Below are 23,471 nucleotides of genomic sequence, written 5' to 3' on the forward strand. Positions count from 1 at the left end.
TTTCTAAGTCTGGTTGATCTGGAATAACCTTTCACCGATCTTTTAATGAAGAATTAGAACACATCTCATTCCTCACCTGTATAAACCCTCCTTGACTTACCACCACTTTTGAGGAAACATTGAGAATCCCTTCACAGGCTCTAAGGCCACCCGTGGCCTGGACTTGCTACCTTCCATCCTGCAGTGCTCCTTCCTGCTTTGGGTCCTACCCCACTGTGGTCATTTTCTGGACTGTCCTTCCTGTCACATGGTAGGTGGTTAATAAATACTGACTAAATAAATAAATGTAAATTTTTCATTCCCTAGATACAACACATTTTCAAATATATATATATTTTAAATTGAATTTATTGGGATGACACTGACTTACAAAACCATACAGGTTTCAAGTATATAGCTCAAAAAAACATCTGCACACTGCATCATGTGCCCATCCCCCAAAGCAAGTCTCTTTCCGTACCCATTTATCCCGTTTTCCCACCCCCACCTACCTACACCCCCCTTTCAAGGAAAGACTTAACTGTGAATTCATGGGTGAATTTGGGGGGGTGGGGTGGGTAGTATCTGTAGGTCTTTTGATATATTTTACAAAATTGTGTACATGGGAACGTCCATTTTACGGTAATGACCTGAGTTAAGGGAATGAGGCTCAGAGAAAGAAAGAAAAAAGGGAGACAAAAGTAAAAAAGTCAGAGGCTGTAACAGCCAGTGTATTATAAATATATTAGAACGATTGTGACTTTAAATAAGGTAAATTGCCCTTGATGGTCACAAGTATTGAGGACACAGGGATTCCTATGCCTAAAATAAAAACCAGCCAATTACCTGTTTTCTCAATGCTCCCCTCTGTAGTCGTGGCTTATGTGATGGTGATTTTCAATAGTCAGTTCTGCTTTCCACGGGCCTTTAAAAACTATACGCCAGACCCTCCCACACCCAATTCCAAGATCTGATATGCCTTCTGCCATATCAGGGGCGTGCGAAGTTGAGAATAATTAATCTAAATAATTCACTCAAAAGAATCCATCTAAAATCCCAGTCAGGTTTGTACAAATTAAAATTGTTTCTAAAGAATGTGGAATGTCCAAATAGCAGTGTATCTACATAAACCAATAAAATGTTAGTGGCAATTTAATTTTAATATCTTTTCAAAAATTTCCCAACTTACAAATTAGTATACATTTGTGTATATTTACACAAACAAATATACATCATTCTTTCCCCCATCTTAATTCAGCCTCCCATAGGAGGTTCCGGGGCTCCGAGATGACTACCTGAGAGCTGGTGCTCCAAGGAGCCCTGGGTCTTGCTAGTGACGCTGGGTGTGGCTGTGTGCCACAGAGCAGGTCCATCCTGTAGCACCACAGGCCAGGAGCAGCTTCTGTTCTTTTCCAGATGCACAATGCAGATGCCACTTCGGTTGTGCCTATGTATCCAGGTGCTTGTAGAGTCGACGACTTTTCTCTTTTTTATTTCTGTTGCCATGTTTTTTCCAGGGCTTCCCAGCCCCACTCTCAGAGCTCACAGTAGCTGCAGTCACCAGGCCCCTCCCAGGCTTGTAGCCCATCACAGCCTGGACTCCTTTGGTCAAAGCTCTCACATTTTCCTAGCAAATAAGAGGAAATCTTATTCAGGATATCAGCAGTCTCCTTTAGAGGATATGTATAGTGTTATTTATGGAAACTCCAAGATAGTGGGACTTCCATCTCTCACTGGTACTTGCTCCCTGTTACTTAAATGATAAGCTTTCAGCATTCTGTCTTCAGTTCATTCCCACCCACCCCTCAACTTTCCTTAGTTCCATCACTTCAAATATCATCTATAACTAGAAGCATACTAGCTTCTTCCTGGAAATCTCTATCCTGATATCGAAATTCAACCTGCCTCAATCTAAATTGAGTTAGAAGTGGATTCTCCATTCTTTATTTCAGTGAGTGGTATAAAGAATCCGCCAGGCTGCCAAGACAGGACACTCTCTCTGTCTTCCTCACCTACCATATGCAGCCAGCTGGCCACTAGGTTCTGCTGCTCCCATCTTTAGAATTTTGTCTGTCTACCCCTCCTCTCCATCTACCCCCCACTGCTCTAACCGAGGTGCTGATTAGCTTTCTCCGGGCCACTTACTATAAGACTCTTATAATCCAGCATCCGTATTTCTTTCTTTTTTAAAAAAAATTCTTTATTGTTTAAAGTATTACATATAGTATTACATATCTCCTTTCTTCCCCATTGGCCACCCCCACCCCCCAGCACATGCCCTCACACCCCCTAGTGTCTGTGTCCATTGGTTATGCTTATATGCATGCATACAAGTCCTTTGGTTGATCTCTTACCACCCGCCCTCACCCTCCCCTGCCTTCCCTTTGAAGACTGATGGACTGTTTGACAGCATCCACATTTCTACAAGTTCTCTGATCATGTTTCTCTTTTCCTGTCCTCACAAATCTCTGCTGGCTCCTTGTAGCCTGGCGAATCACATTCAGATTCTCACACAGGGCACGTAAGGCCACCTACAACGTGGGCTCTTTTAATGATAAACCCCACACTCCTGATCATTATGCCTTTGTTCATGCTACTCCTTCTGCCTGGAAATCTGGCCCTCACCACTCCTTCCAACTGGCACATTTTTATTTGTCTCTCAAAGTCCAGCTTAAATATCATTTCCTCTCTGCAGTTCCCATTTTCCCACTTTGCTCTCAGCTCCAAGATAACTGTTCTCCAGTCTGGGTTCACAGAGTCTTGACTTATACCCCTGTGCTAGACCTAACATGTTATGTTAATTGTTAACTTGCCTGTCTCCCCTTTGCTAGAATGTGACCCCCCCTGAAAGCAATAATTGTGTCTTATTTTGATATCCCAGGTCCTGGTGTAATAGCTGGCACATAGTAGTGCTCAAAAAAGTTTTTTGAAAACTTATGATTTAAGTAAAATAAACAAACAAAAAAAATGTAGGTTTACTTAGTAGAAAAAAATTCAATCCAATATGATTTGCAAGTATAAAGCAGGATTTCATGATCTTAGAATAGTACATTACTCTAGAAACTAAAACCTAGATACCTAATTATATTATAACTAAACTGAAAGTTTTCAGCTTTCTTATTCATGACCTTTAGAAACTTCTTGTAAAACTTAAAACTTTAACTTAAATGTCCTGTATAACAGTAATAGGCTCAGGAAAGAACTTCTAATCTTCCTGCATATTGGTAACTTTTCTTCTAAACACTGGTAGACTTGGAAATAGTTCAAACTAGGAGCCACAACAACCAAAGTTCTAGTCCAGCTTTGCCATTTCAAACAAGTGTCCTGAGGTAGCTCACTTAGCCTCCTGAAGCCTCAATGTCTTTAATAGTAAAGTGGGAATAATATACCTGCTTGGTGTGCCTCACCATGATCACTGTGTGGGGCACAAATAAGGCACCACACAAATACAGAAAAAATCATTCTCTGCATACACATGACCCCTGCACTCCATTTTTTTTGGGGGGGAATAGTAGATACAAAAACATTAATATATATTAGGTACAATTATATGATTTAAATGTTCTGCGCATAAATTTGCTCTTTAAAATGTAATATACAATTGTACTTGTGAATGATACTAGACTTATCGGGTGGCCACTTGTAAGTTATATAAATGTCTAATCACTATGCTGCATACCTAAAATTAACGTATTATGTATGTCAACTATAACTGAAAAACTTTTTTAAATTTTAAAAATTGTACCTGTGATATAAACTTGTGATTAAAATATGTTGGTTTAGAGAAAAGACAATCTACTAAATGGGAGAAAAATTTGCAGATCTATATATATATTCTGTATGTATAAAACCCTAATATGCAAATAGGCCGAATGACGGAACAACTGAACAACCAGTCGATATGATGTGCGCTGACCACCAGAGGGTGCGCACAGAACATGCCAGGTGTTGGCAGCAGGCGGCAGAGCATGGAACATGGTGGGTGTTGGCCATGGCGGGATGTGGAGCAGGGGAGTGGGGCCACCAGACCAAGGCGGGGTGCTGGTCGCTGTCGAGACAAGCCTCTGGTGATTACAGAAAATGTTTTGCTCCTGTGTGCTGAGGTCCCGCCGTCAGCAGGTGTAAGCGGCAGCTGCCAGCCCCGATTGCCCCTCAGGGGCGATCGGGGCAGCAGCCGCTGCTCACACCCACTGCTGGCGCCGGCCCCAATCACTCTGTGCCATCAGCAGGTGCAAGCAGGGCCAGCGCTGTCAGCTCGTGGGAGCAGCAGCAGGGCTGCCAGCAGACAGGGGACAGGGGCCGCGGCGGGAGGGGCTGGGTAGGGGTGCGGAGGATGGGCAGAGACCCACCGCTGTGCTCACTGCAGCCTCGTGGCACACAGTTCCTTTCAAGGTGCACGAATTGTGCACTGGGCCCCTAGTAAGTAGGACAAAGGTTCATATCCAGACTATACAAAGAACTCTTACAATTCAACAATAGAGAATCCTCCAGAGAAGAGATATATATGTATGCCAATGAGCACATGAAAAGATGCTCATACAACTAGTCATTAGGGAAGTACAAATCAAAATCATGAGGTACCAATTCACACATAGCAGGATGGCTAATATAAAAAAGAAAATAAATACTGGCAAGGATGTGGAGAAATTGGAACTCTCATACATGCTGGTGAGAATGTAATATGGTGCAGCCACTTTGGGAAGTTAATGTGGAGTTACCATATGACCCAGCAATCCTACTCCTAAAAACATACCCAAGAGAACAGTAAATATATGTCCACACAAAACATGCCCATGAATGTTCACAGCAGCATTATTCATAATAGACAAAAAATGGAAACAACCCAGATGTCCATCAACTGATAAATGAACAAACAAAATGTGGTCTATCCTTTCAATGAAATATTATTTGGCAATAAAAAGGAATAAAGTACTGATTCATGGATGAACCTTGAAGTCACTATGCCAAGTTAAAGATACCCATCACAAAGACTGCATAGTGTATGAATCCATTTACAAAAATGTCCAGAATAGGCAAATCTATAGAGAAAGTAGATTAGTGGTGGGCAGAGCCTAATGGGAAAGGGGAATTCGGAGTGACTATTAATGGGTATGGAGTTTCTTTTTGGAGTGATAAAAACGTTCTAAAATTAGATAGTGGTTAAGGTTGTGCAACTCTGTGAATATAATGTAAACTACTGAATTGTATATTTTAAAAGGGTGAACTTTATGATGTGTAAATTGTATGCCAACAAAGCTGTTACACAAAACGTGTTGGATGAGAAATTAAGAAAAGCTTTAAAACTTACTTGATGGAAAAAAGTTTTGTCAACAACATTTTCAATCTGTTTTGCTTTTTTATTCCGACCTGGCTGCATTTTCATTTCACCACCATTCCATTTGTTCTCCAGTAGTCGCTGGTGTTGATACTGAAAGGTCAGGGGATCTCTCCCCGGAGGAGGATGACAGTACAGGAGTTTACCCTATAAAGACAGTATGAATGGTATCAGCGCATCACAAATGCCACCTGTCAGACAAGGCATCTCAACCAGGCACACTCTGATGGAGCCTTCCGCTTTTGATTAAATTAGCTAAGTTGAGTTTTGGTTAACTGCAACGGATGAGTCCTAATAAACTGATGATGATCCTTGGTGTTCTAGAGGCCTAGCCTCCTGCCATAGTCCCCAGGCAAGAATAAAATCTTCTCTGCTCCTTTTTTAAAAAAAAAATCCTCACCAGAGGATATTTTTTTCATTTATTATTATTGTTTTTCAGGGAGGGAGGGAGGGAGGGAAAGAAACACTGCCTCCCGCATGTGCTCCAACCAGGGTCTGGGATTGAGCCTGTAATCAAGGTATGTGCCCTTGAATAGAATAGAACCCAGGACACTTCAGTCCACGGGCCGATGTTCTATCCACTGAGCCAAACCAGCTAGGACTCTGTGCTCCTTTTTACTTCACTAGCATATCTATTTTTTTTTTCTCAAATATATTTTATTGATTTTTTACAGAGAGGAAGGGAGAGAGATAGAGAGCTAGAAAGATCGATGAGAGAGAAACATCGATCAGCTGCCTCCTGCACATCTCCTACTGGGGATATGCCCGCAACCCAGGTACATGCCCTTGACCGGAATCGAACCTGGGACCTTTCAGTCCGCAGGCCGACGCTCTATCCACTGAGCCAAACCGGTTTCTGCCACTTGCATATCTATTAAAGTATGCACTTTTCAGTACACTTGTATGACTTATGATGAATATTTTCCAAAGCAAAAACTAGGACACAACTGGACAGTGACTGTACTAATGGGATCCTGGGCTGATTGCAGTTGTTCACTGGGTGCAGATTTCCCTCTTCCATCATAAACACTTGAAAACCTATTATTTTTAATGCACCTTCCCATCCTCCAGTTTTATAAATTGTAAACAAATAATTTATCCATATAAATATTCCATTAACTACTTTCTCCCTGAATTGAAGGCAAGAGAATATGCCTGCTCACTTTTATTTTCCATAATAATCTCATGAGATAGGTACTATTAGTTCCTCCTCTATTGATGAAGAAAATCCAAAACTTAGCATGCCCTCATTTATAATATGGAAATAATAACCTCACAGACTTGTTATGTATTTTTAGTGAGATAATAAACGTAAAACATTTGAAAGTATTCCCAGCAGGGTTTAGCTTTGAATAAATGTTAGCTATTATTATTGTTGTTACTAGATAAATGTAAGGAGAAAGACATATGAACACTGTATTACAGGGAAGACTATGTTATAGGAGTGGAAAAACCAGGTGTTCAGAGACCTTCGTCTCCTTCCTATTAGGTTGTCAGTCTACTTTATTGCTTTATATGATGCTAGCTCTCCCGGATCAAAACTATAAATCTAGTTATAAAACAATCTCAATGAGAAAATATCTCCTTTATAACTTAACAGGTAGCCATTTTCTAAAGTCATACCATGGAGAAAGAAGACCTGTTTATTTAAGAGCAACAAGAAGCAGGGTTCCCTTACATTGACATAATCCTTCAGGATGTAGCGTGCAGACCGAGGCTGGTCTGGCTGCCCGTGCGCTGTCATGAATCCTCGCATATCTGTGAGGAGAAAGGAATTTTGCAAAACCTAAGTTAGAAGACAGAACATCACAATAAAACAAGTGTGGTGATAACTTAGACCTTTCCCTTAATGCACTAGCATCCATACTTTCTACTTTGAAAAGTCAATAATCATTGTAGAAAATATTTTGGTTCACATGATAAAAACATTTGATAACCCAGGAGAATAGACCATATGGTTTTATCTGATATCCTAGCACCACACTGTGAAACAATGCAACTTCTTTCTACACCACTTCTTTCATTTCTTGATTTTAAACATTCAAGGAGGCTACTTGTAGAATGCTATGTTGTCATTATTAGCAAAACCAAAAGCAATAGAGCAAGTTTTCTTATGTATATCCCCACAGTTTTTCCAGTTTCCCAGAGAGACAGCGAAGATCCTTTTACTACTAACTCAATTAGAAGGGAGGAGCAGAGCACAGCAGATAAGAATATAGGCGTTGGCAGCCAGGTTGGGTTCAAAACTCAGCTCCCTCACATACTAGCTGTGTGCTGGCTCTTTCTGTTTAGAATAGTTAGAATCCTAGAGTTCACCTCACACAAAAAAGCAGATTCAGGCAGATTAAAAATCTAAAGGTTTTAAATAAGAAAAGATATTAGAGGAAAATAGTTTTATCCTCTTGGGATAGAAATGGTCTTCCCCAAGTAAAATGCCAAAAAGAAAACAACAACAACAATCCAGTCTATTAAAAATATTTCTATGTTAAAGAAACCATAAACATTGGGGAAACATTTGTGGCACATGTAACAAGGAACTCCTACAAATCAAGATAAAAACAAATAATGCATAGAAACAAGGTGATTTCCAAAAGAAACATAAATGGTTAACAAACATATGGACGGACGCTCAATTTCACTTTTATTTAAAGAAATAAATTAAATCAAGAATTATTTAACAACATCTTTTAAAAGTAACTGCCGGAGACTATTCTTTATGAACCTGCAGATGGCGACCTTAGAAACTGTTCATGTGTGGTCATCCCTGCCTACAAAAAGGCATTTTCCTTTCTCTAACTTGCTCAGTGTCCTGGAAAGATTAGGAAAAACGGGTTCTCATCCAGGCTGTGCCACTGACCAGACACCACCTTGGGCAAGTTAGTTCATGCTTTGATTTCAGATTACTTGTTAAAAAAGGGGAGCAAGAGGTGGGGCGATCTTTAGGGTCTCTTCTAGTTCTGTGAATTGTGATTATACCAGTCTTAACACAAGTGCTTAGTATCCATCCTTGTTAAAGTCTTTCATCTTAGCCCTAGCTGGTTTGGCTCAATGGATAGAACGTCGGCCTGCGGACTGAAGGGTCCTGGGTTCAATTCCAGGCAAGGGCATATGCTCAGGTTGTAGGCTCGATCCCCACTGTGGGACATGCAGGAGGCAGCCGATCAATGATTCTCTCTCATTATTGATGTTTCTATCTCTCTCTCCCTCTTCTTTTCTCTCTGAAATCAATAAAAAATACATTAAAGAAAAAAAAGCCTCTCAACTTTGGTAGGTTCAAGGTCTGACTTAAGCATTGTCCCTATCAAATCACCTTTGTCTGCCAGGAAATAATAAAATGAACTGAACTCCTTCCCAGGCTGGTGACAATTCTTTTAAAGGCAGGTCACACATGCACAGAAATGCTTCTAACATTGCTACCCCTTTAAGTAGACACAGGTTCCCCCAGACAACCTTTGAAGTTTGTATTTAAGGTAAATAAATTACAACCAACTGGAGAAATGATAGACTAAAGGAACTCCCACATGGAATTGAGGTAAAAACATGGAGGTGGGAGAGTGTGGACTCATTTTAATGTTGAATGAGGCTGACAGGGGTTGATGGAAGGGGAAGGAAGAGGCTTTGTGTCCCTATTCCCTATCCTAGCTGCTCTGTCCCACTCTAAGGGTTTTCCCTTCTGACGCTCCCCTCATTACTCTCTTATCCTGCTCTGATAAGCACACTAATTTTCTTCCGTTTTGGGAGAAGTCTCCAGAAAAAGCCAACCTAGCCTCAGATCAGAACTAGTGCCTACACTTGGGTATCATCAAAGCGGTGCATGTCCCGTGGGCCTTTCCTTTAGAAGCGAGTGGCAACTGCTGACAGGCCCTGTGCTCCCTGTGGGGGCTCTGAACACGGCCACATCGAGGCCTCTACATGGGAAGGGCCCGAGACCAGGCGAGTATAAAGGATGCCTCTCCCCAGGGAGTGGTTTCTGAGGTGAAGGGAAAGAGACAAAGAATACAAAGCATCTCCTTCTCTAACCTTTAGAAAGCACTTCACACACTGAAGTGAAATGGCACTCAGGTGGCCAAAACCGGTTTGGCTCAGCGGATAGAGCGTCGGCCTGCGGACTGAAAGGTCCTAGGTTCGATTCTGGTCAAGGGCATGTACCTGGGTTGCGGGCACATCCCCAGTGGGGGATGTGCAGGAGGCAGCTGATCGATGTTTTTCTCTCATCAATGTTTCTGACTATCTCTCTCCCTTCCTCTCTGTAAAAAATCAATAAAATATATTTAAAAAAAAAAATAGCACTCAGGTGGCCTCTGCTCTCCTCGCTAAGCTACCTGTGGACCCTGAAGCCACCATCGAACCAGATACCTGGAGGCCACTTTACAGGCAAGGCCAACAGAGAAAACAAAAATATCAACTCTGGAAGAGGACATGACAAATGCTAAGGAAAAATTCTGAATTTGTATCTTTGCAGAGGACTATTTCTCTCATTAACTTTATTTTTTGTTCATGTTTTAATACAAACCACAACTCACATCCATAAGCTGTCAGCAGTTCTTCTGATGTTGGAGGCCGCTGGGGATCTTCATCCTCTCTAGGCTTTATGATGCTAATGCCATAGGTAGATTCTAAAACATGTCTTGGAATATTCTGGCAAACGTAAGCTTGTCAAGGAAACCATTCCCTTGAACTGTCCCCTAGTGTCTGGCACATGCTTGTAAGAACATGGTATGTCAGCACTTCTATGGCAAAACCTTTTCACCTCTCTAAAAGAGAAGTAGTTATTCATTAATTAAAATTTTTTTTCCCCTTTTAAACAAAGCCTTATGCACCAATGAATCCTTTTAAATAATTATTAAAATCTCTGAAATACATCTTAAAGTTGACAAATTTTTACCTAAACCAACAATCAATTTGTGAGATAATCCCAATTCGAACATAAAGCAGAGAGTCTGTTTCTAATTCTTATGACCATGTAAGGAGAATTTTTTTTTTCTCCCACAGATTTTTCTTAACCCACCTACGACTTTCTATCTTGTACCACGGTTACTTATGTACATGACCCATAGTCCTGACAGAACGAATCCTGAAAGGGCAGGATCCACATCAGACTCATGCCAGCATCCTCCACAGAACCCAACCTAATCTGGCTTGCAATACATTTTTTGAGATTCATCCAGGTTGCTATAAAAGATTTAGTACATTCTCTCTCTTTCCCCTTATTTTTCAATTACAGTTTACTTTCAGTATTATTTCGTATGAGTTTCAGGTGTACAGCATAGTGGTTAGACAATCATATACTTTGCAAAGTGCTCCCCTCAATAATTGCAGTACCCACCTGGCACCATACCTAGTTATTGCAATATTATTGAGTATATTCCCTATGCCAGTGATGGTGAACCTTTTAAGCTCGGAGTGTCAGCATTTTCAAAAACCCTAACTTAACTCTGGTGCCGTGTCACATATAGAAATTTTTTGATATTTGCAACCATAGTAAAGCAAAGACTTATTTATATTTTTGATATTTATTTTATATATTTAAATGCCATTTAACAAAGAAAAATCAACCAAAAAAATGAGTTCGCGTGTCACCTCTGACACGCATCACCTGACACGCGTCACCTCTGACACGCGTCATAGGTTCGCCATCACTGCCCTATGCTGTACTTTATGTGTTCTTTTGAACAACTGTACTCTATTTTAGAAATGTATGATATTTTATTTATCATGGTAAATAAATTTTTACTTATTTCTTATAGAAAGAGAAAATAAATTGGGGTAAACAAAAAGCTGTGGTCTTAAGTGCAGTCATTAAAAGTCTTGTCAAGAACCATGCAGGGCCTAGCCAGCATGGCTTAGTGGTTGAGCATAGGCCTATGTACCAGGAGGTCACAGTTCGATTCCTGGTCAGGATATATGCCCGGTTATGGGCTGGATTCCCAGTGGGAGGCGTGCAGGAGGCAGCCAATCAATGATTCTCTCTCATCATTGAGGTTTCTCTCTCTCTCGCTCTCCCTTCCTCTCTGAAAAAAAAAAGAAAAAAAGAAAGAAATCGTGCAGTATCCACCTCAAGGGTTGTCTTGAAAATTAAATGAGGTATGAGTTGGCAAGTGTTTGGGAAAGTACATAGCATTCGGTAAATGTTAGCTGTAACGATTCAATTCTCATAACTGATTGGGAGGCAGCTATTATTACCAGTAAAAGAAATGACTCTGGAAGGTTGGGCAAGTTTTCCAAGGTCACTCAAGTAGTTAAATGGCAGTGTCAGAATTCCAGCAGCTCTGCAATTGGAGGCTGAGATCCCAGGTTGGGATCCTCCATTTATACCAGGCTACCCTGCTGCAACCAGGCCGTGGGGTTCCAATTCTGAAGTCCTGATGCTCTCTGACTGTATAAACTTGGGCAGAGCACTAGCAAATACTTTAGATTTTTCATTCTCAGATTATCAGTCCTGAATACATCAATGCAAGACAATGTCCACAATAAACGTGAAGCCCCAATTCACACGTAACAACCAGGGTCTTTACCAAGCAGAAAGGATATGAGTGATATAGGTGGAACGTGATCTCTCATCTGGTCAATTGGGAGGATTCCATTGCAAGTCATCTCAGCCTTGGTAGAGACAAAGGATGGCATCACCAGGCCTGGGCAGTCACATAAGCAGAGGCCAGGCTCCACAAAGAGAGTCTGAAAGACAAGTAAGAGGATTTTATGCTGGGCATACAGAGGAGAAAGGGGAGGAAGAGCAGCACATGAGTGACAGAGAACTTCAGAAAATACCCAGATGGAGGAATTGGCTGAGTAGGAAATACAGAGGCCAATGCTGTAGCAATAAATACCTGAAAATGCTTGGTGTGACCAGGTGTGGCAGACACAGATACTTTCTTGTTGCCCATGATAGTGTTGATTGTTGAACTCTTACCAACATTTGGGTAGCCCACCTAGAAGAGACTCAGAAGTTACTGAATAGTCAAACAGCACACCTATCAAAGATCCGAAGATTTGATATAAATACTGGCAACACTAACATGAGTCTGGTTGCTTCCAAAGGTTATTTGAAATATACGTTGTTTGTTGTCAGACATTTTCCCACCTGTGGTATGGGTATTTGTTCACATTCATCCCCAGTGATGAATAGTACATTCTATTTATTTTTAAAATATACTTTTATTGATTTCAGAGAGGAAGGGAGAGGGACAGAGAGATAGAAACATCAATGATGAGAATTACTGATTTGGCTGCCTCCTGAATGCCCCCCATTGAGAATCGAGCCCGTAACCCAGGCATGTGCCCTTGGCCGGAATTGAACATGGAACCCTTCAGTCTGCAGGCCGACACTATTCACTGAGCCAAACCAGCCAGAGCAGTACATTTTATTTTTATAAGTTTTGCTATCACAGCAGATGCTCCAGTAAAACTTACCACCTTGTTCCCAGCTCTTCCCCTCCCTCTTCCCATCTACAGGCATTTCAGTTCCCATTGGTTCTCCCATTGGGTGAAGCTGAGCATCACAGATATTTTCATTATCACAACATACAATTATTGAGCCTGCAACCCAGGCATGTGCCCTGACGAGGAATCGAACCTCAACCTCCTGGTTCATAGGTTGACACTCAACCACTGAGCCACACCAGCCGGGCTGATTATTTTTAATAACATTAACAAGTTTCTGTCTTGCTGGCCAAAAATGCCAAATGACACAATGAGCTGAGGTGGGTTATCAAGCTACTAAAACTCTTCAATTACTCTTGGGTTCTGGGTGAAACACTATCCATTCTTTCACCTCTGTCTCTCCCCAACTATCAATAAATTGGAAATGTCATGTTGCCTCTGATCAAGCAGGATCATATAAAGGAACAAAAGCTGTTCTCAAAATGACAAGCAAACTTTTTGCTCAAATTATGCCACCCTTGTTCTATGCCTTTTCTCAGGCTTTCTCCCAGGCCTCCAAATCCAATCCACTCTTTTACATGGTTCCAAAAATCCTCCATTAACATGCCTGGAAGGTTAGAAAATACCAATCTCATTGAATATAAAATCCCAAACTTTCACCTCTATTAACAAGACTTAAAATGGACACACTTCCACCATTCCAGTCTTAACTCTCATCACTCTTCAAACTTTAACCACACTCGATCACATGCCATGCAATGAACACACTTTCCCATTCCTCCTGCTCTGCTTGAACATTTCCCTTTTGCCTGTCTGGATGCCCTTCCAAGGTCACTTGTCAAAACCTTACATCATACTTTAAGATAAACCTCTTAAAAGATTTCGGGTAACTGCTTATTAATTTCAATATTCTTCTGTTTTGTATTTATATCTTGATCACCTGATATATTATTATATGCTTAAGTGCTATTCGTTGGGGTTGAGGGGAGAGGATTTTTGTTGCTGTCATCCTCCCCCGCCCAATCAGGTTCCCTCATGATATATACTCCTATAGGGAATTAAACGTCCCCCTCTCTACTTGGATTACAAAATCTAGGAGGGTGGGACTGTGTCTGCCTTGTCTACACTATCTGTACATGGCTAGGGCCTAGCAGGATGCGTGGCATGTAGTATGTGATCAATAAATGTTTGCAGAATGAGTAAATTAACCTATTTTAGGATTTCTACAGGAGGGAGGCTGCTTCACATTTCCATAAACATGAGGGAAGCTGGTTTTCTGGTACATGCGGAAAATTTACTTTCCTCCACTATTTTGTTCTCCTGGATGGAAGATCTTTAAAATAAATGCCCTCTCTAACATTGTACATTTCCTTAGCTAAAAGATGCAGCCAACTGGAACCAGGCTGTACCCTCTTCAGGTGTGGGCACTTTTCACAGCTATCTGGGATTTAGGGTATATGGAGTTAGCAATGCAATCCCCTTTCCTTTATTTGCAGTGTTTATGCAACTAAAACATTTATCCTATTTTCCCTGTCCCCAGGATACTGGGATTCTCCCAAACACACTTCTGAAACACTTAGAGTATAAGTTGTCAAGGATCACAGTAAGTTGCCAAAAGCCTACCTTACCTAAAAGCCCATCTTACCTAAACCTAAGAACATCAGACCAGAAGTCCAAAGACAACCTCATTCTAGTACCGCTTGGTAAGTCACATGATAGGCAGTGAACTGGAAAAAGTGAAGACTAATATGAACAGGGCCATAACCAATATAAGCCTTGAGAAAATCACTGTTTTGAGTTGGGCTTTGTCTGTCACACTGCCCACTCCCACGATGGCAGTGGGGCATTCCCTATGATGCCTGATTGGTCTCTGGGGTTCCGGTGCAGCTACCAAGAATGGAGAATTAAAGACCCTCAGGTGGTAACAAATTTATGACACATTTCATCTTACCAGTCCAACAGTAAGGTGCTGATCTTTCACCTTCTTCCCAGTGTGCAGCTGCTTAAAGATCTCCAGTAGCTCCTGCTTTGATACCAGGTGGCTGAAATTGCGCGTTTGCCTCTTCTGCGGGGTTTTCCTGCCCTGAGCCTTGGCTTCCACAGTACAGCTTTCCTGCCAGTCCTGGCCACAGGCTTCTTCGTCAGGGTTGCTGTCCTCTTCCGAACATGTCTGCCAATCCTCCTCCTCCTCCTCCTGACAGTCCTCATACTCACTGTCGTCTTCATCACTAGTAACAACTTCACTAAGTGAGAGAGGATCCCTCTCTAGATGTCGAGTCTCACCTTGTAGAATTTCAGCCTCATCACAGCTGGAGTTTTCAGAGTCAGTTCTGTTGGCTTCTTCAGCATCTGCATCTGCTTGTTCCTGATGAAATAACAGAAAACACAAAAGTTCAAAACTGTATAACTGTACTTTTTCGCTCCAGTGAAAATACTCGAGTTGGTTATCTACGATGAACACAGGACAAGTTATGAAGGAGACCAGAAAAGGTGCCCTTGGCGGAGGGGAGGAGCAGTGGGCCTTCCCTTTATACCTTTCTGTATGATTTGAACTTTGTACAGTAATATGTATTACTTTTGTAACAGATAAATCTTTAAAGAAAGCACGGGTTTAGGAAAGCCTGCGTCAAGCTGAATTCTTTGGCCATACATTATTTTGCAATGGACTGCAGAAGAAAACAAAGCATTTTTCATTAACAATAAAACATTTTCTTCTCTACACAAAGGAAGAAGGGTTTAGTTTGTAATTTGAGTTTCATTTTACATTTTTAAAGACAGTGGTTTGAATGTTTAAGGAAACTGCTATTCTTTTGTAATTGCCATTAGTAAATCAAAACCCCTTGGAGATAGTTCCCGGTGGAAAATGTAGGAGCAACAAAACTCAACTCTGTACATGGAAATTATTCACCAATTAAAGATTTCCTTTGGAGAAAAATAAAATCATGTACTATTCATGGGTGTATTAATTCTTCTGAATTCCTACTGATAACAAAGCAGAAACAAGGCAATTTACAGTATTACTAATTTGTAACAACGATGAAGTGGTTTGAATTTAGAAGTGATGTAAATAAACCTTGCATCATTTTCAAATGATCTATAGTGTTAGCATGAGTAGCTATCACAGGTGGGGACATTATGAACTCAGTTAAAAACGTATCTTAGATTTTAGGAAAGTGATGTAAACAAAATGTGAGGGAAAATAGGTATGATTTCATGATAATGCCTGGCAACTCAAACAGAAACATGGAATTGGAAGCAATTTCTATGATAAATGATCAATGTAAAGAAGTCATTGTGTGCTCTCCTGAATAATTTTAAAATATGAAAGAGGCAGCCCAGCTGGTGTGGCTCAGTGGTTGTATTGACCCAGGAACCAGGAGGTTGCGGTTCAATTCCCGGTCTGGGCACACGTCCGGGGTTGTGGGTGCAATTCCCAATGGGGGGTGTGCAGGAGGCATCCGATTGATGATGTTTTTCTCTCATCAGTATTTCTATTTCTCTATCCCTCTCCCTTCCTCTCTCTCTCCCTTAAAAAATAAATAAAATAAAAAGAAGTGTTCTAAGGTGAGCTCAGGGAGGTCAGAAAAATAAAAAAAAAGGAAAAGTCTATCTTTGGGGGAATGCAGTGCAATTTAACAGATGACCAAGAGTAAACCGAGGTACTCAACTCAAAAAAAATGTTATATATATTTTTTTTAAATAAGAAGGGGTCAAATAACTATTGAAGAAGAACCAAACTTCAAATAGATGAGAAAATAGTGAATATCAAACTACTTTTAATGATTCCATGTTTGAGAGTCAATTGACAGAAGTGATTCCATATATAATAACACGGTAGCTGGCATTTTGTTTTAGGAAATCATGAAAAACAGATTTCAGAAGACTTAGAAGTAGTAAATGGAGCCTAACTTTTAAAAAGGAAAAACAAGTATCTTCCACAAAACACACACTATTAACCCAAAATCTGATATGGAAACAATTCCACAGTTAGCTGGTGAGCCCTAAAGAGACATTCAGCAACAGGGGATCCCATGTGTATTGCGCATGCACAAGTCAACTTAGCCAAACACACACACACACACACACACACACACATATGTATATGTAGAATGAACTTGCTTCATTAGACCTGTTTTCTGATTTAGCTAAATTTTTTCCAGCCCAGTGAAGCACCCCAACTTCTTTCAGGTAATTGCCAGCAACACAGCAGTAAATATCAACACAAAGCAGATTATTATTGTAGGATCATGCAGGAAGAACAAAGGGTAAAATATTTAACTGCAACAGTGTTTGACTATATTCTGCGCAGTGAGAAAACCTGAAGTCATTTTCAAGGCCCACCATTTCTTACTTCTTTTCAATTGGGTCCAGTATCTAAGCTTTCTAAATCTCTGTTTTCCGGCTAATGAAAAGAAAATAGGATTCCACTGAGTCACCTATCTACCTACTCCAGGACTTCAAATGAGATGAGGCACAGAAAACGCTTCACAGACATTTGGTTACCGTGTAAAATGTTTGTACCTGGCTATAAAGCAAGTCGTGCTCCTGGGCTGAAGAAACTGCAAGGGGATGGCAGAGATGTCACCTTGTCACCCATTTTTCTATAGGTCAGTGATGGCGAACCAATGACACGCGTGTCAGAGGTGACACGCGTGTCAGAGGTGACACGCGAACTCATTTTTTTGGTTGATTTTTCTTTGTTAAATGGCATTTAAATATATAAAATAAATATCAAAAATATAAGTCTTTGTTTTACTATGGTTGCAAATATCAAAAAATTTCTATATGTGACACGGCACCAGAGTTAAGTTAGGGTTTTTCAAAATGCTGACACGCCGAGCTCAAAAGGTTCGCCATCACTGCTATAGGTCCTCCTACTATCATAGCACTTAGGGAAAAAATAAACAAACCAACCCCCCAAATTTCCATTAATCTCCCTGAAACCCAACCTGGAAAAGTCCCGCAGGTTACCTTAGAGTCATCAATTAGTGGGATGGCTTCAGCCAAAGCTGACCAGAAAACCACCTTCACATTTTCTTTTTCAAAGTATGTGGCCCAGGCGCTCCGCTGCTCAGAAGTCAACAAGTCTGCCTTATTTATCAGAATCACATTCTCCTTGTCGTCATCTATTTCTTTCACATAACATTCCTAGGCAAGACAAATATAATTAGAAAGGCTTCTTTCAACAAGTAAAAATTAGGCTAATTATACTGAAGAACCCCCCCCCCCCCACCTACAACTAAAAGTTTTCACTGCCCTTTTTTATATCATTCTTAATTTAAATATTTTTAATCATGGCACATTCTACTGACCCTCTCAGTAAACTTTGAAAAGAAGTGAGGTCACATAAAGAAATATTCTCAACGTAAGAAATTGGAAGAGGTAAAAATGCTTTCCTGCCTTGTTGTAAAACAGGTCCTTTTGTCTTTAATAGTGCTGAACTGTTCCGTTTAAACAAGTTAAAAACAACAACAACTGCGTAACTAGATTTGTTGGCCAGCAGGGACTATTTTGCAGCCTCGTGATGACAGCCAACAATATTTACTGTAAAAATTATTTTTGAATTCTAAAAGAAAACCAAGACTACGTCACTGAAATAAATTCCCAAGTTTGGTTCTGCATTAGGAAATATACCAGAAGTATAAAAGCTGACTTCCTAGGAATTTCACCATTAAGATTCATGCTATTTACCAGTGGATTTTAAAATAATCTGGACTATTACTACTATGGTCCTCAGTAGGAAAACTTCACGTGTGCTTTATTAATTCAAAGCCTATACTGCATTATTTCATGCGATTCTCATACCTTATTAGCCCCTGTGGTGGCTTACACACTTAGTTTATTTGTAAACCGCCACAGGGGGTAATAACTAAAGTGTGAGGAGGGAAAACTTAATGGGATGGATAAAAAGTAAAATAACCAGGAATATATCAAAGTAAGTAAAATGCTATTTTGACTGGTGTCTCAAAAAAATGAGAAACACTGGCAAATGTCTATTAACAAAGTGGCTTCTAAACGAAAAGCTGGAAAGTTCACATCAGTGTTTGTGTCTTCCTGCTGACAGAAACAACTGATTGAGAAGAGAAAACATCTGTCACAACCAGTCGCGTTACGAAAGCTTTTAACCCTCGGAGGAAAGGCCTACCTAACTAAACAAAGCTGGAGGAGAGTCCAGAACGCTTGTCTAGAGTATTTCTATCAGTGATGCTGTTCTCCCACTGCTCCTCCAAGGTTGTTAGATTTGAATCTTAGGACACTTTACTTACCAAATCCTCACATCTAAACAGGAGTGGGTTTCGAGCATCTACTATCTGGACCACGATATCGCTGCAAAACAAATGTGAGATATTCCAATCATTGTGAAGTGAAAGGAAATGCTGACCTTTTAGTAAGAGAAGCTAACATTTTCCATATAGTAAGCATTTGACATGTTTAACTTTTTAAGGTACAATTATTCCCCGTTTATAATGAGGAAACTAAAGCTGAGAACAATTAAGTAACTTGTCCAAGGTTGCCAGCTACCAACTGATGGAACCAGAATGGGAACTAAGGTAGTATGGACCAGGGGCCATGCTCATAATCATAATATTGTCCTGCTCTTATACTAACAGCTCTGATGATATTTCATTGCTAAAATTTTAACTGGATCTTCTAGTAACTTCTCCTGGAGAGATAAAGCGAGGTCTACCACATATTCAGTACTTAATCTAAACCGTGTTAAGGCCTCAAAAATACCCTAATATATTTATCACCTGCTGACAGCTGCCCTATCAAAGCCTACATCTAGCACTTAATCATCCACCCACTCCAAGAATGGGTTTAGATGGCAAGAATCCAAAACAGCAAAATATCAACTTAAGTTGCCACCCTGAAGCAGGAATGATGAGTCCAATTTCTTCAACCACATAGATGATGTATAAAAAACTTTCTGCCCTGGCCAGGTGGCTCCGTTGGTTGAAGCACCATCCCATGCACTGGAAGGTTGGGGTTCAATTCCTGGTCAGGGCATATACCTAGGTTGCGAGTTTGATCCCTAGTCGGAGTGAATATGGGAGGCAACTGATCAAGTCTCTCCATCTCCCTTCCCCTTCTTCTCTCTCCAAAATCAATAATAATAATAATAATAATAATAATAATAATAATAATATCTTCAGGTGAGGATTAAAAAAAGAAAACTGCAGTTGATAGCAAGCCCCTCAAAATGTGGTAGGGACTATAGCAGCCCAGCCTTGCAAGCAGCACAAGTATCTCACTTTACTGGGAGTATCCTCCCTTCCTTCAGCTTCTGTGTTTAGAAAAGATTTTTTTAAAAAAATATATATTTTATTGATTTTTTACAGAGAGGAGGGTGAAGGATAGAGAGCTAGAAACATCAATGAGAGAGAAACATCGATCAGCTGCCTCCTGCACACCCCCTACTGGGGATGTGCCCGCAACCAAGGTACATGCCCTTGACCGGAATCGAACCTGGGACCCTTCAGTCTATAGGCCGACGCTCTGTCCACTGAGGCCAACCGGTTAGGGCTAGAAAAGATGTTTTTTAAGGGCCAGTTGTGACTGCCGCTGGAAAGGAGTAAGTTGCAGATGTACCACCTACCCCCTTACAGCAGTCTCCAAATCCGTACCTGGTTAGCCTTTTCTGAGCTAACTCTTACGCAACTATGCCGAACACCAAGGAAATGCATGGAACCCAGTTACCACTGAGGGCAGGGTTTTTGACAATCAATGTACAATTCCTTCAGAACAGTTAAATTTCCAGCATAATTGTGATTCAAAGGAACTCACAGACTTGCTAATTTATGATAGATTGTTTATAAATTCTCAAATTAAGCAGGCCCTAATGTTTTCTTCTTTAAGGTAATATCTACCACTTTAAAAACTGTGAGTATTTAAGAGTAAGTGCAAGAATGACTGCAAAAAAGCCTAATGAACTAAAATTACAAAGTCCACAAACTTTGTCTATCTACCAAACATGTAGAAAGAATAAGAACAAGTCATCTGCTTAGAAACACCAGTAAGAGAAGAACACATTTAAGACAGCTTGCTTCGTGTGCTGAATGAGGATGCAGAGAAAAGTGCCAACTACGTACCAGGAAGGGTCTGCGCAATACAACGAAGGCGCCTATGTTACGGGAATGCAGTGTTCTGCCCTCGCAGTTTCCTGCATTTCAATGACATGTCATACATCAAATCTTTCCTGATAACTACTTTTGAAACTAAAGAGGCAGACGGCTTAGCTGCCTGTTACCTAATGGAAGGAGACATTGGTTGTACAGAACACGCTAGCAAATATTTCCTGTTAAAAGATGTGGCGGTAGTCACTTTATTGGTAATATTTCTATGTAACTCAGATCCACACCTCCATGTAAAACACATTATATTCATGGAGGTAGAAATATGTTCTTATAAAGAGAGAAATATCACATAATAAAAACAATAACACAAGTAACACTGTAATCCAACTGAAGCTAACTAAGAGTTTCAACAAGCACAGACTCATGCTAGGGAAACCGACTGCTTATTTAGGGCATATAAAGCGAGTAAAGGGCCATCCTGTTAAACATGGGAGAACACGTATGGTTACTTTTGTTCCCTGTCAAAACCTACAAAAAGGAAAGGCCGGAACTCATTAGGACGAAGAGATAGAAAGAACAGCAACTAAGACATGTCAAACCTCTAAGAGGCAAGCCTGTGCCTGCCCCCGAGCCCCGAGCGAGCTGGGGATAGAAGCATTAGATCTGGCTCTCAAGGCCAGGGAGAGGCGAGGCACTGAAGCCAATCTGAACAGGGAGCTCTTAGGTTATCCCCTGTTCCCTTCAACCAGGCAATTACGCCCCACCCGGCTTACAAGTTTAATCCAATTCCTGTTGTGTTTTTTTTTTTTAACATAACAATGCAAATGCACTAATATTCTTTTCCGAGAACCAGGCATCCTGTTTCCTAATGTTCTTACTGGGTACATTTTATATATTTAAAAAAAAAAAAATACAACCTGAAAGTTCCTTTTGTTAAAAAACATCATTTCAAATATAAATTTCACTTATGGAGTCCTTTTAAGTAATTCAGACACCTTGAGGAAAACAAAAACCTTTTAACTATACCAACAATCTTTTTCATCTTATGGCACATATAAACTAATCACGAAAATTCCACGGCACACCAAAAATAATTTTTTTTGACAATCTAACAAAAAAAAGGGTATAATTTTGATTCATTCACACAGGACAGCTATTGTGTTGGATGCTGTCATTTTTTTATTTGACTATCTAAGCGAAAAGAGGTCAGTGCCTCTGACCAAAGAGTCAGGTACTGCGTGTTTTAAAATTCTTGCAGCTCACTGGCTGAAAAAGCTGCACTATATCAAAGAGGTGAGAATGGAGAAAGTTGATTCATTCATTTCTAACAATCAAGACATGAAAAAGACTGAAAATATCCCATTCTTAATTTATTAAAATTTTTCTTTTTTCAAATTCCAATTAAAACAATCATTCCCCCCACCCAATCCTTCCTTATCAACTGCCCCTTCCTGGCCTATGACTTGGCCCACTACCTTTCTATCTGCAACATAGTAGGAATCACACTGCTTTGTAGTTTACCAGAACTGCATCGTCCTAGACCTAGTGCAGTGATGGCGAACCTTTTGAGCTCAGCGTGTCAGCATTTTGAAAAACCCTAACTTAACTCTGGTGCCGTGTCACATATAGGAATTTTTTGATATTTGCAACCATAGTAAAACGAAGATTTATATTTTTGATATTTATTTTATATATTTAAATGCCATTTAACAAAGAAAAATCAACCAAAAAAATGAGTTTGCGTGTCACCTCTGACACACGTGTCATAGGTTCGCCATTACTGACTAGTGCATTTCATTCATCTGTTGTGTGCTCTGTTGCCTGGTGCTTTGCTTGGCCTCCCCCCATAATATACTGGCTCTTTCAGGCAGATACCTATTCCTTTTCACACCCATATTTTCCGTATTACCAGTAGAAATTCAATATACAGTGGCTGAAATAACTACAGTTGCTTCAGAACTCATCTTACAGAAAATGCTCACCATTCTCACAAGCTTATTATGTTCATCTAATAACAAAAAACATATATTTTAAAAAACAGTATCATACTTTCAGTTTTTATAATAATTCTCAACAACAGCCCTTTGTATAGCTTAATCCTGCTCCCCTCCCACATCCCTGGGCCTATAAACATGTATTAACACCTAAATCTAATATAACACCACAACAACGACGCCAATACCCCTCTCCCCAAAATGCTCATTTACCTTCGCTCAATCACCCTCCAGAGTTGGCGCCAAAAGTCCAAATTTCTTTCAAATGGAGTCAATATCAGCTTTTGTTCCTCTTCTAGCCTGGCTTTAAAATGATAAGTTTATACCTTTGCCAGATTATATAGAAAGTTTTGAGTAACATAAACACTGAAATTCATTGCATTAAAAAATAAGTACGCAAATATAAATTGTTTTTATACTAGAGACCTGATGCACGAAATTCGTGCAAGGGGCTTGGCCCTCGCAGCCCTGACTTCATCCAGGAGGTCGTTGGGCTGTTCAGTCTAGTTAGCATATTATGCTTTTATTATTATAGATACTTTCTGCTGAACCAATAAGAAAATCAAATTCAAGTTTTATATTTAATCTATTTAAACCCTGGAAGTTTATCTATTACACAAAGTGACAGTTCTCCACGGCATTTCTTCCTGGAGGAATGCCCGAGAGCAGTGATCAACTCCAGGGTGACTACTGGTGGAGAAGGGTATA

General features: G+C 40.3%; 1 protein-coding gene across 1 annotated transcript in view; it reads right to left on the reverse strand.

The window, feature by feature from the left end:
• Positions 1–330: 330 nt before the first annotated feature.
• Positions 331–23,471, reverse strand: part of LSG1 (large 60S subunit nuclear export GTPase 1) — a 28,158-nt gene continuing 5,017 nt past the window's right edge. The window contains exons 5-14 of the mRNA XM_081086658.1: positions 22,977–23,063; positions 18,961–19,021; positions 17,666–17,842; positions 14,646–15,059; positions 12,142–12,243; positions 11,846–11,989; positions 9,838–9,961; positions 6,993–7,072; positions 5,288–5,461; positions 331–1,606 (exon numbers count right to left, since the gene is read on the reverse strand). Coding sequence (XP_080942784.1) covers positions 1,427–1,606; positions 5,288–5,461; positions 6,993–7,072; positions 9,838–9,961; positions 11,846–11,989; positions 12,142–12,243; positions 14,646–15,059; positions 17,666–17,842; positions 18,961–19,021; positions 22,977–23,063 — 1,543 coding nt within the window. The 3' untranslated portion in view covers positions 331–1,426. The remainder of the gene's footprint in view (positions 1,607–5,287; positions 5,462–6,992; positions 7,073–9,837; positions 9,962–11,845; positions 11,990–12,141; positions 12,244–14,645; positions 15,060–17,665; positions 17,843–18,960; positions 19,022–22,976; positions 23,064–23,471) is intronic.

Source organism: Myotis nattereri (genome assembly GCF_964212035.1).
Source record: "Myotis nattereri genome assembly, chromosome: 3".
NCBI lineage: Eukaryota > Metazoa > Chordata > Mammalia > Chiroptera > Vespertilionidae > Myotis > Myotis nattereri.